The sequence below is a fragment of the Acanthochromis polyacanthus genome, chromosome 12 (assembly GCF_021347895.1).
Source record: "Acanthochromis polyacanthus isolate Apoly-LR-REF ecotype Palm Island chromosome 12, KAUST_Apoly_ChrSc, whole genome shotgun sequence".
Classification (NCBI taxonomy): Eukaryota; Metazoa; Chordata; class Actinopteri; family Pomacentridae; genus Acanthochromis; species Acanthochromis polyacanthus.
In genome coordinates, this window is record NC_067124.1 from 12,349,517 (window position 1) to 12,364,040 (window position 14,524).

Genomic DNA, 14,524 nt, shown 5'->3' on the forward strand with positions numbered 1-14,524 from the left:
CTGCACAGTGGTGTACTGGTTAGCACTTTCGCCTTGCAGCAAGAAGATCCCCGGTTCAAAACCCGGACTGAGTCTGGGATCTTTCAGCATGGAGTTTGCATGTTCTCCCTGCGCATGCGTGGGTTTTCTCCGGGCACTCTGGCTTCCTCCCACAGTCCAAAAATATGCTGAGGTTAATTGATAACTCTAAATTGCCCGTAGATGTGAATGTGAGTGTGATTGTTTGTCTGTATATGTAGCCCTGCGACAGACTGGCGACCTGTCCAGGGTGTCCCCTGCCTTCGCTCGAGTCAGCTGAGATAGGCTCCAGCACCCCCGCGACCCTAGTGAGGATAAAGTGGTGTATAGAGAATGGATGGATGGATCACTGTAATGATCACAAACACATACACACACACTCAAGAAAAGTCTCAAACTGTCCTTCGGAGCAAAGGGCGAAGTCATGTTTTGACAGGTTCTCCAACCATTCATTGCCCAAATTCTTAAAATACGCATCTATGGAGGCCACAACCAGCACAACAGCTTAACAAAACTTATTTCACAAACCATATTTCCACCTTGTAAATTATTTGATATTCTGTCATGCTCTTGTGCATCTCTCAGTTTCTTTCTTTATAGTCTCTCAGTTTAGTGTGCAAAGTTGCTAGGAACAGTGTGTGACAACTGCTTTTATGACAGTGTGCGTCTAGAGGCCCTTATGCAGTATGTATGCAAGATATAGGATTAGTGGTACATGTTGTGTGCGCGAGTTTGTGGGTCTTTGGGCTGGTCATATAGGGCATGCTGAGCAGTGAGCTACTGCAGGGTATAGGATGTAACGATGTCAGCTCAGAGAGTCACACACAACCCTCCGCTGATTAATGATGCTGCCTGACCTGCTCCCAGGCTCTATCTAAACCTGCCCACGGACACACACAAACACACGTGTTAGTAAAGCCCTGAATGGTCAAGACAAACATGCAGTATACATACGTACTGAAAACAAAAACCTCAGTTTGTGCCAGAGAAAAAAAATATAAATCTCTGACGCTACTACACAGGTTCCAAGCATACAGACACGAATCCATAAACACACACACATATGTGCACAAACATAATGCATCATACAAGCAAGCATGTGCGGTGTAGAACACAGTTTCACACACCATCATGTGCTGATGGATGGGGCACTCGCGCTCAGTTTGGACCTGACATTCTCGGACAGTATAATACGCAATTACTCTCCCTTATCACCTTGGCCGGGACAATAAAGCCTCACAGTGCCATAGCTCACGCCAGCCAAGGAGAGAATTTGTTTTCACTTTTGTAAAGACACCTCTCTCCATCACGGGGCCATAGTCCAGCCTGGCTCTACTGCGGCCTAAAAAAACGAAGCGGGCCCTCGCTGCTGTTCATGCTGCACAAAATACATAAGCACCAGCCAGCGGTGAACAATGAGGGCTCTTCACAAAGCCAAAGACTATGTTGGGATGCCGCAATCTCAACAAAAGAATTTTTTAAAAAAAGCCTTTGTAGAGCTGCTATCCACAACATGCACAAATAAAGAAATGTCTGTTTTGCCAGTGGATGGCTGTACCAGCATGTATATAAATCAACCTATATCCATTACAGACAAAGAGCTAGATTCAAACATGCAAAAAACAAGGAAAAAAAGCCTACATACTCATCATACCATACCACAAGTAGCACAGATGCACAATGTATGATAAAAATTAACCTTAACTGAGGTCAGACTTGAAAACAATACATTTCTAAGGTCCTGTGGGTGTCATTAGTGTGATGTGTACACAATTTCAAGAGTTTGTCTACCTAAGTCAGACTTACATTGATTGACAGCACACGCCTCGCCCCCAATGCTTAGTAATATATTTCTATCCAACAAAATGGCACACAATGTTGTGATTATTTTCTTATCATCACTGGCAAAACAATAACAAGTTCACATACAAATCACAGCCATCTGTTGACTCTTCTTTGGCATACTGGGGGAAAAAAAAGAATTTAAACTGTCACATGCTCATGAATTAACGCAAATGATGCTGCTAAAAAATGCATTTAAAATCAAAAGTGAACTGATTTCTTATTCGAAAGCGGGAGCATAAATAGATAAAATTTGAAGCGGAGCTAAAAGGTTCTAAAGAGAGCGCGGGTGGATTCCTAGGGGGGCCATGCTATCTCTCAGATATGGTAATGGCGTAATTGTCATATTAAAACAACACAACGTGCGTTTAGGAGTCAGCAGGTGTCACAGTTAGTGAAAGCCCACACCAGCCCTCCTACTATACACCGTATTAATTAGTCCAACACTGTTTCAACTTCCTCCCCCACCCATGCACTCACCATGGGAATCAGCCATACTGATGCTGAATGGATGCATCACCCCTTCTCTGCCACTTTCTGCCTCTCCCTCTCTCTCCCCTTTATTTCAGCCATTTCCATATTCCTCCTCCCAAAGACTGTATGGTAATGGGAGAGGTGTAATTGAGAGGCGCTTCGTTAGAGGAGATTTAAATGTGCTTCTTTGTGTGTGTGCGTTAAGAGTTGGGAGGGGGTGTATTTGGATCATCGCTGCCATTTGGATCTTATTCTGCCAAGGAGGCCCAGTTATCATCATTAATGCCTCCCCCTCCTCCCTCATCTCTCCCTTCACTTTACAAGGTCGCAAACCTCCCTGGCATTGACAGTAAGCGTGTCATCCTCAAAGCCGCCATCGCCTTGAACTGAAATTCTATTTTAACAGGTAGATTGAAACATGAATGGTGCAGCATTCAATAAACAATAATAGCCCCAGAAGCATGGCACCGTGGCAGGAGTCAGAGGCTACATATCAATTAGACCATATAAGATGCCACTGTGACTTTAATGAGAAAAAAAATATAAACTCCTCATTGTGAACAACAAAAATGACTCCTCAGACACTAAAGTGAGGAAGTTGTGCAGCTTGCATAAATAGCTGTAGAATAGTCAAATAGACACCATTAATTGACAGCCCAGGACTCCCAGTGCAATATCATTAGAATATTTTTTTACCACTATTCCCCAACTATAATTATCCCCCTCTATTATCTATCTCTGAATAGTAGATGAGTGGCATTTGATAGATCATTTAGTCCCTGCTCATTTACATGCATTTGAGGAGCTGCCTTGATGGGGACAACACTGTATCAAGTGAGAGCCATAGATGACATCCATAACATTTAACATGGATATTGCAATGGTGTACACCTGTCAATCACACGACTGCTTCATTTGTCTCAGACCCAAATATTTCTCTGCAGCTGCGTCATATATTTTTCATAAGCCCAGCTGATATTGAAAGGTCAAACGTGCTGGCTCATCTAGTAGCTCCTTATCATGGTCAGACCACCAGAGACTTCAGGGGTTTAAACATGTATTCAGAGTGTAACAGCAGGGTGAAGGCGGGGCCCCTCACGGCTGTCTGAGGCCCCCACATTCAATTTCTCATCCTCACATTAGTAAGCCAGCAGGGCTTTTCCACGACCTCCCTCCTTCTCCTCCTACCTTTCTCCCCCTTCCCCTACCCTCTGGACCCCTCAGAACCCTCGGGGCCACCAAAATGTTAATTGGGCTTCTAATTTACTCTTTCATTTGCCACTATCTGTAATGATCATTATGTGTCTATGAGGGAACAATGGGGCCGGGAACATTTGGCTCGTTCTGTGTACAGTATCTTTCTGATAGTGGGGATGGTTCAGTGTCATGGCTTGATAAGGGGCCTAAATTTCATCTTAAGTGAAATACAGATCAGTCAGTGCACTCAAACTGTGAGTATCTTACAAATATTACATTTTGCAGAATTAACATCAGCAAAACTAAGAGTCTATATCCATTCCACTAACTCTGTGAGATTTTTCTTAGGCAGAGCAATTATAATGCTAAAGCTAATGCGAATGCATGCTAATATGTGCTAAGTGGCAATGCTAACATATTGATGTTTAACAGCATTAGTGCTTACAATGCTCACCTGAAGTGTTTAACCACAAATAAAACAACTAGAAAAAAACATTTATTTCATTTTCAAATTACCTGATGATGTTGCTAACAAAAAAGTCAAAAGATCAGAAGTTCATCATAATTAATTAAAAGTAAAATCCTAATTTATTTTGAGGGTGAAATGACTGTGTACTAAATTTCAATCAGATTTTCAGTTCAGTTTTATTTCTACAGCAATTTCCAACTTCATGCACCCCAGAGCATTTCTCAAAGTAAGGTCAAGACCTTACAATATTATATTATAGAGACACCAAACGATTTCAACCTGAGCAAGTAAAGAACTACAAATGTCAACGTCCTGGTTGTGCTCAGGGGAAAAAAAAAAAATCAAGATCTTCAAAGTCTGTTGAATTCATTCTCTTAAAACCACAAACGTCTGTACAAAGTTTTGGGTGCTCAATAAAAAGACAGAGGATGTTAAGCATCGGTAGGAATTATCCTCTTACGATGATGAAAGTTGGTGTAGAATTTCATGGAAAGGTGCCCGGTGATTGTTGACATAATTCAGACTGGATGAAAGTGGTGGACGGACCGATGGGCACTGCCCTCTTAAATAACACACATAAAAATTCCAAAGTATCTTAGATTCATCATAAATTATACAATAAAAGCCCTACACTTCAGCGAGGTGATAAAATCTTTTGATAGCCCGACTACAATTACTGTGTCTCAGCGTTTCATTTTTTGCTAAGTTGAACTGCGTACAAAAGACAGATGAAGTGAGTGAAGTGCTGAGGAGCAGGTGTAGCAAGCTGCTGAAATGACTTTGTCACAGAGGGGAAAAAAGCAAATGAAGAGTACATCTAAAACCAATGACGGGTTTGAGATCATTCCCTTTCACACTCTACCACAAGCTGACGAGGAATCGCGGGGTGAGAGAAAGACAGAGGGAGAGGGAGAGAGAGAGAGAGAGAGAGAGAGAGAGAGAGAGAGAGAGAGAGAGAGAGAGAGAGAGAAGGGATAGAGAGACAGAGAGAGATGGAGATGTGCGACGCCAGCCAAAACTTTTTCAATTTCACCGACAATTTCCTGTGTAATTACTGATGTGGTATGATGGTGTTTTAATGACAGGGACCTGCCAGTGACAGTGACATTGTGTGTGTGTGTGTGTGTGTGTGTGTGTGTGTGTGTGTGTGTGTGTGTGTGTGTGTGTGTGTGTGTGTGTGTGTGTGCGTGTCGTGGAGATCTGGCTGGGCCTGTTGATGATGGCAGAGTGATGAGATGGAGCCGTGCTGTGGAGATTAGACCTGTCTGCCCTCCACACACACACAACCACACAAAGCCTCTAGCATTAACGCCACCCCAAACTACCCTACAATGCCACCTGCTATCTCACCATCACACACATACACACTCCTATATTCCCCCCTCCCACCTATCAACCCCCTGATGATCAGTGCCATGGTGGTGGCCATCAGCGCCGCCAACCGTGTGCGGGTCAATGAGCCGGTACCTGTAGTCGCACCAGGGGCATCGGTATGGTTTCTCCCCGGTGTGAACGCGTTTGTGCCGTGACAGGTGGGACTGCGTGGTGGAGGCGAAGTTGCAGAGCTTACATTTGAAGGGTCTTTCTCCTGTGAGGTGGACGGGTTGGAAAGATAAGACACAGATGTAGTATTGATGAGATCAAGATGACATATTGATGTGAGCTGCAGACACACAAACACTTAAATACACAAGCCGGAGTAGCAACTGACATGGTTTGTCCAACAGTGTAGTCAACTTTCTACAACAAATTTTATGCGGTATTTGAAGCTTTGCATTAGAGAATGTGACATCATATATGGCCAAATTAAAAAAAACCTTCTTGAGTTGTAAAAAAAAGTTGCTTGCTTGAGGCGGTTGTTGACTTCTTCACAAAAGGGTTAATGTACATAGTAGATGATAGGTCCAGTTTTAACTAACGTGACATTATGGGCTTTTTTCCCTTGCTTACTCCAGATTTGATAAATCGTGGCCAATACTTGCTGGCATATGAGAATAACTGTTCAAGGTGCCTGTTTTTTCTTCTGTGTCTTCTTTTTTTGTTTCTTTTAGTGAGTTTGCAATGTATTAGCTTAGCTTCAAAATTTCTTGACAACGATATGGAAATACAGCTTGTGACATTTTATAAATCCATATGTAGGATTTGGAACACCATGTTTCTGAGTTTTGGAGACCAGTTAATGACAAAAATAAAGGCATTATTTCCCACCATAAAAAACGCATTAAAAGTTTCAAATCTACTGTAGATTTTCCAAAGAAAATGTGATCTGTATGGAAAATCCGGATATCTTGCTTGGGAAAACTGGGAAGTTGCAGTTTTAGTTGAAACACTTAAAGCAAGATTAAGCTCTGTAAGGAGTTATTTGACTTATATAAACACTTAAATTAGATAAACTGCTGCTGTTTTTTTTAAAAAAGAATGAAAGCAGATGAAATGTCAGCTTAACTGTAAACAGAGAGAGAAACAAAAAATGTAGCTCCAGTTGAAATGTGTGCAGTGACAATGTCAGTTGTCATCAGACTGTTAAATGTTGTCTTCTCACCCAGCAGTGTTTTTCAGCAGAACATGTTGAAACCTTATGAACAGATCTCCATTAAATATGATAAAAAAGATTTTGTTTGCAATCCAAATGGGTGTTTGTACTTCACAGTTTATTTATGATTACCATATCTGACATGCTTCCATTTATCTTGCTAATCTAATTTTAAAAAAAATTTAATTGTGAGGATGTGCTCACGATTAAGACATCAAATTAACTTATGTTGTGTAATTACTGCTTCAGTGACATTTCCATACTGAGAAGAATAACATAACTCAATCATTCTTGGTATATTTTGTGCATGAGAGCTTTGAAATTTACTGATGTATTAATGTACTGGCACAATGTGGTTTTAGAAAGACTGAATGACAAAAAAATATTGGCATTAGCAGTGGTCTTTAAAAATCTGTCACTGCTAAGAGAAAATACTGTCAAATAGGACATATGCTCCCGCATGACAGCAGATTTGAATATGCAGCTAAATCGGTGGAATTGACACATGTCAACACGGGAGAGGAGGACAGAAATTGGAGGTTTTAGGGGGAAATGGCAGAAAAAACTGAGGAGCAAACAAAATGAATTATGAAAACCTAAATGAATATTTATAACAGGATTCTTGATCGTTGGACGCCTGCCAGACAACGGTTAAGAACAGTATTTGTTTCACTATCTCAATTCCCAAAAAAACACTCGTTATTGACAGCCTATCTGAAAAATGCAATTTCCCTAAGCGACAGAATGACATGGTGAAATGATAACTGAAATTAAAAATCTCAGATTCAGTCAGCCATACTGGTACACATGCCTATCACTGACAGCAGCATGTCACACTGACGTGCCTGTGTGAGCGTGTGCGTGTGTGTGTGTATGTGTGTGTGTGTGTGTGTGTGTGTGTGTGTGTGTGTGTGTGTGTGTGTGTGTATGAAAGACAGAAAACACTCGCTAAAACTACGCGGCTGTTCGGATCTAAAAGTGTCAATCACCAGCTGAGATTATTAAGGTGTGCACATACAAGAGCCAGTATGTGTGCTTAGATAAGTTTACAACATGAGTTCAGGATGTGTGTGTCGCTGTTTACCTGTGTGTTGGCGCCTGTGCTTGGTGAGGGCGTGTCTGGTGCCTCCCGCAAAACCACACAGGTCACAGAGATAAGATTTCTCACCTATGGAGACAGATTGTGGTAGAATGGAAGAAGGATGGAGAGATCATTAGGAATATGAAGAATGGCAAAAACATACAGGTATAAGGCAGGCAGCAAAAAGCACATCTCCATCAAGTGATTTCAAAAAAGATAAGCTGTGGTTTAAAGATGAATTTCACTTGGTTAAAACTTGGATATTAAACAATCACGCACATTGTGATAAAGAGAAAACAAAGGTAAACAACACGATTTTTACTAGGAACGTCCCAATCACTTTTTTGAACTCTCACATCTCCAGGATGTCTTTCAGTTTTCAAGCTCAAAATACAACAAAGATGGTTAATTTTACTATGACGGTAAAGCCCCTTGTGTTAACCCCTTATCTCTGTTTTAGTGTCTTTGGCTTTAAATGCAGCTGAGATCCTGGTGCTGACACCTCCTTCAGGAAGAAGACTATGTGTCAAAACAGGTAACTACAGAAGTGAAACGGTGTGTGAGAGCAGGACTTTGTATCACTTTTAACTTCCTTTATAAGAAATTATTTTACATGCGCCACAGCCATTCTCATCAATTCATGTGTATGATGAGTTTGTCAGACAATGCTGAAGTCATGAAATCTGTTTGCTAGATGTAGCTTGGAAGCGGCTGTAAAGTGGCTTTAAGTCACTGTTCCATACTTGTTCCGTGGTCTGACATCAAAAACACAAAAATATGTACAAACAGCTTTATTGGTAATTTGGCTGCATTTAAATTTGAGAACAGTGATGAGTAAAAAAGACAAAGGACAGCCCTGTATACCTGTAACCCACCCAGTCCTTCTTCAAATCTGCCTTTAACTTTCCATAATCTCCCTCAACAGAATGTCACTCAGCATTACAATCTCCACAGAGCTCTGATCTCTGGGTATCTGATCAAAGCTTTAGCCACATTAGCCTTACACAGTACTGACACTGAGGAATTTTCTTGTAATCTACTAGGTCGTCAGTTCCTCAGATGGTAGGGGTGCATGAAGACTGTTATGCTTGCTCTTGCAGTCAACAGCAGCACAGTTTGTGAGCTTTGATAGTGACTGAGACATTGCAGAGTTAGCAGAAGCAGCTGCTCATTCTGAATGGTGTTGACGGAAGAATTTGAAGGAAGCCTGAGCTGCATGGCTTTTGGCTCCTCAAATCTTACAGGCTTGAACTTGAAGTAACCATCTTCACATTCTAACAGATTTGACTTTACATCTCCCGACTTAAAACAAATGCAAAACACCGTTAGAAGGGTTTTTCACCATGTGCGACCTTTAATAGGCATCTGGTAATACGTATGCATCTGGTACATTGAAGTGCTTTATGTTTTGTTGGCAAAAATGCTATCTGCAACAATCTAGACACTTTAAATGCTACATAAAATATAAAGTACAATGAAAACTATCATTAACGCAACAAAGACAGAGTATTTACTAATTGTTGAAAATACAGGACACTAACCCTTTAATATTTTAGTTTTGGTACATATTTAATGTGGTTTAGTGGATGGGCATTTGTACCAAACTTCTTTTAATTCACTGGGTTTGCAAGTGATGTCATTAATAATAAAACAAACCGGTACTATGGCTGGTTTCATTCACATCACTGTGTGAAGCTACACAGTTGGTGAAACTGATCTTGGTTCAGCTGTTTTTCTTCCGTCTGCCTCAACTTAATAAAGCCCAGCATACTTAATATGTCATTAATTTCACTTTTAACTTAAAAGTTGCACCGTCATTAATCGAAAACTGATACAATTAAATAGTAAAATGCAATCTCAAATCTGGGTGGTAATAAGTGATGGGTTATTGAGTAAGATTTATGAAACACTTGAATCTTTTAAGTGGAGGAGAAAAGGGTGACTGATATCCTTTTGATGCAAAATGACGGCCGAGGTGCCACTGAGCAAAAAAGTGGTGAAGTTAAGACAAAAAAAAGAAGCAAATAGTGAGACAAGGAAAAATGTGTGAAGTAGGAGGAATGCAGAAAGCGAGAAAAGAAAAGACAGACTGAACAGATGAGCAGAGGGTCTAGTTGGCTAACAGATGAGCCAAGCAGAAGTCACAGATCACTAGTGTATATCCATCAGAGCTCTCATAGCTAACTAATTCCTCCAATCAGATGGATCCGTGTAAATATGTCAAATGGGGGACGGGAAATTGCCAGTGTGGTTTATTGACTGTGATAAAATCTGAAAAGCACCGCTGAACATAATTACATACTTGTCAGAGCCATAAAAATTAGCTTTATTATCAATGGGATGGTTTTGTACAACTTCATTTGGGGGCGATGCCTTCCAGATGGGGAGCGTGGAGAGCTTTTTTACACTCCTCCTCTCTTCTCTGCATCTGGCTCTGTCATTAACAGCGTGATGGTCTCTCTGTCTCGCTCTCTCTTTTTTCTTTCTATCTCTCTCTGTCTGTCTGCCGTCGCACACATTCAGTCACACACTCCTGCACACACACATTTGTGATAAGACTCACTCAGGGAAACACATGCGCACATTTCTAGAATGGACACAGATGCAAATTTGTGCACACACGCACAAATCAAACTGCATGTGGTGCATTATATGTGCATGTTGTGTACCTGCACATGTATGGAAACGCTGCAGGAGCCGCAGCACACATTCCAGCATACATACGTGCATGTTATGTGCAGCTGAGATCCCCATCACTTAAATATTCATCTAAATGCTGATGTTGAACTCCAGCTCTCGCCACACACTGATAACACATTTGGGTGACTCTTCCAGCTGGGCCTCAGCGGTGCTCTGCTCCTCTTCTGCACAGATAGCAGCTTTCACCGAGTCCGCAGAGACAAAGCAGCCTCAAGTTTCCTCTATTACAGCCATTTAAAGCCACTCGACTGTGAGAAGAGTTTTAATGCAGTGCCACTTAGAGGGGAGAAAAACAGCCTTAAAAAGGTGCATTTGTTAGCCAATTCACACAGGTTCACTTTTAGGTCCCAGAGCGGATGGTGTTTAAAAGAACAATGTTATCATATAAATAAATGTCGATTCTACTTTCTTTATGTAGACATGAAATCACCTCTTTGTAAATGATTATCTAAATTCTATAATTTGACAATGTATTACAGAAAATGATGCTTTTTTTCTATTCTTGGCTTTTGAAAAGGAAGGAAGCAGAGATGCTGGGGATGGAAAACAGCGAAACACTGAAGCAATAGGAATTTAGCACCGACAGCGGAGACAAAAAGACAACAAAAAAGAAATTAAAGGATCGATTTTAAAAAAAAAATTCTCTTCCAAGATTAAATTATTAACAATCATTTTATACAACACTTCCTTTTTTAACAGTTGACACTGAAGCTGATCTCCACTTTAATGACTATTTGATCATATAATTGACTACACAGGCAAACGGCACCACAAACGTCCACTGACTTTCTATCAAATCTAAATAAATCATTTGTGGTTTGATATATTTGATAAATCCTGATTGATGCAAGTAAATATGTGTCATTACTTCTCCTCCTGACTTTAAAATATTGAGAAAAGCATAGAGTGGAACCACAGAGAAATTTCTTGTGAAATATTCTAAATTGTTATAACGACTTTGCCGATACTGTAAGAACTTATGTGCTCAGGAAGAAATTTTGTAACTTTTCTCCACAGAGAAGACAAACTCAGATATTTTTCAATAAACAAAAGGTCTTAATCTCTTTTCTCTGAGTATTTATTTGATAGCACCCACACTGATTTTAGAGGGGAAATAATGTTTTTCAGCAAATAATGCCTTCAGTCCTGCGTCTCTAAACTCTACATGACTTACTAAGCACTGGTCAGAGCGTTTCTCCCTATCAGAAAACCACTGCCGGTCCCTTTTCCACTCCTCCTCTCCCTCCCTTCCATCTCTCATTACACCCAACGCTACAAGACCCCACCACAGAAAAATCCATAGCCATCGATCCCTACGCCCAGCCGCGGTCGCCACAATTATTCTTGAGGAGGAAACATTGGCGATAAATTACATGTGTGCTTTTCATCTGCTGTTCTGTGGGGCTGAGCGCTTGGAGGACCCGCGTGGGGACGGCGAGGTGGGGTAGGAGGAGAATGACGCTCTGCTGTCAACACCATAGGATCGGACAGTCAAAGCAGCATGGGCCTTCCATCCACCACATAACCTTGCATTGACTACAATCATGCTGCTATTCATGTTAACCTTCACTTTCTATCTACACACTAATGACACTTGGCCCTTTCCTTAAATTTTAATGCAACATTAACCCTACAAAAATGCTCTTATTCTTTACCAGTTTCAGTTTGAACTCAATCAATCAGTCCTGAAGGCCAAGCACATAAAGTTGCAAACAAAAGTAAATCGAACCATAAGTCACAAACAAAAGCATACTCGACCCAGTGTGCACATAATCTCATGCCAGACACAAAAATGCCCTAAAAACCATATTTCCTGTTAATGCGTCTGCACTGAGAGCCCTTAAACTTTTTTGGCTACTTGAATATCGCTATCACTTCTACTCTTTTGTTCCCATGATACACCTCAACCCTCCACCCCTTGCTGGAATTAAATATGCCTTATTGCGAGACAATAAAAGAACTTTGAAGTCAAAATATACAACCTCTCTTTGCATGTGTGTGTGTGAATTTATATATATGAGTGTCTGTGTGTATGTGTGTGTGTGTGTGTTTTAAATAACCCCGGAGGAGTCTGCATGCCGCTATAATTGCCTCCCTCATTAGTTATGTTTTAGCAGGAGCGGATGGGAGGGCAATTAATTTTACCGCTTAATTTTTGACACGGAATCCGCTGCTGTATTGATGTGCTCGCCATTTTGGGTCTCATTTTTCAGGGAAATTAATTGACAAAGTGCGAAGATTTATCAGCATATCGCCAGATTAAGCGACAAACTGAAGCAATGAGGAAATCAATTGTGGCCCTGTCGCTGTGTTCAACCCTCCTCTGTCCCCCACTCCCCCGTCCCCGCCTCCCTCCCCACCGCCGCCGCCGCCACCACAACGCCCAGGAGCCTGGGAAAAGCTGGGTGGGTCAGATGCGGTGCACTTTATTTATTTATTTGAGTCGCTCATTCATCAGCCGTTACAAATGACCCTGGCGGCTGACGACCACTGAATCCCCCCCTCCAACACCCCCGTCCTCCTCCTCCCCCCCCTCCCTCAGACACGACTGGTGTGTGAGCAGGGAGTGATTAACATAAAAAACACACAAATCAGAGAGAAACAATGAATCCCGTTACAGGCAGAATAAGGAGAGCTGAGGTGTTAACTCTTCTTTTTTCATTTTCGCGCTGCAACTCGATCCACGGGACGATGACATTTGACATTTTCCACTCGGATCACACTTAGTGTTGGTTGTTAGGCCAACTACAGCGTGGTCGTGTTTGCATGTGCATATCACGTATGGCTGAATATGCCTTTATTAAGTGTTTATAGACTTTTTCATGGAAAATATTTGGACTAATCAAAGCAGGAATAGCTTCCATCCATTGTAGCAGTAAAGCCATGACAGTGACCCAGACGGCAGAAAACAAGGATCCTAGAAGTAGCTCACTGAAGTGGAATGCAGTCATTTTTAACGTTATGAATTCCAGCTGTGCTTTTCATAATATTACAAGTCAAAATTTCTACTGTGAGAAAGGCCTATCACACCCAACCCTTTAGTCACTGTTGATATTCCTGACAAGATTTCTGTTGTCACCTGGGAAATATAGTGTTAATACTCATACAAGGGGCAGATTTACCAGAAGAATCTTTTTTTCCCCCACAAATCTCAAAACAACAGGTTTAAAGAATCACTTGAGAACAGTACCTGGATGACAGAGTTGAACACAGTTAGGCCTCTCATTTTTACCCTACAGTCCAACTGCTGCTAGCACAAGTTAACTGAAAACATAACCTAAGGTTGACATTTTTATCTTTCAAACTGCTTTCTTATAAAATGGTAACCACTTAAGAGGGTCTTAAATATGTTCATCATGGCAATTACACTAAAGGATGGAGACTAAAGTTTGTGTTACACTAACAGTCTGTATATAAAAGATGGTTGTAACCATTGTGACAATACCAATTGTGGACTGCTGTTTTGAAGCCTTGTCGCCTTCTTGGTACTTTAAAACAGACATGACCAGTGAGGACTGGATGTGACAGAACTCGAGGACAGTAGACATGCCCATACAGTAGCAACTTGTCAATCACAAGGCAGCCACGCCTAAAGCACATCCTACTTGTGCACCTATTTTACTGTAAATGGGGCCCTAATTTATAAAATGAACATCATACAGTACTGAAAGAGACTGGAAAAAATAGACTGATACCATAAACTCATTAGCAAAATGAGGTTGTAACAAATCAAGATAAAATGGAATAGGACTATTTTCTCATACATATCTATACAATTCGACCTCTTGTAACCAGAGGACTCGCCCCTTGCAGGTTGTTAGAAAGAATGCAGATTTAAGTCACTTCTGCAGTTGGATTCACATATACGATGCTAATGTGCTGTATGTGGAATGTTTCCTCAAAGTTGACTAGAAAGTAGTACAATAAAAACCAGTGTGAGTCCGTCCTTTCAGCAGCTGTCTGCATCTACGTCTGCGAGGGACTACAACCGGGACCTGAAGAGTCATAAACTAGGAAGGCTATAAAGTGTGTTTCACTTTCAACATACAAGAAAGACAGCTTTTAGGATGACGACTATCTAATGTATTTGGCAAATGTGACAATAGTTTACTTGTTGGGCTGTGCATCCAGGAGCACCTTCAGCTCAGAGAGGTAATAAAACACACCAGATGTACTAACATAATGTTTCATTGGCCATGGAAGTGGTGCT

The 14,524-nt window shown here is 41.1% G+C and overlaps 1 protein-coding gene across 1 annotated transcript in view; it reads right to left on the minus strand.

The window, feature by feature from the left end:
- Nucleotides 1-14,524, minus strand: part of znf407 (zinc finger protein 407) — a 153,180-nt gene that overhangs the window by 46,977 nt on the left and 91,679 nt on the right. The window contains exons 7-8 of the mRNA XM_022189682.2: nt 7,618-7,701; nt 5,468-5,588 (exon numbers count right to left, since the gene is read on the minus strand). Of these exons, the coding sequence (XP_022045374.1) occupies nt 5,468-5,588; nt 7,618-7,701 (205 nt within the window). The remainder of the gene's footprint in view (nt 1-5,467; nt 5,589-7,617; nt 7,702-14,524) is intronic.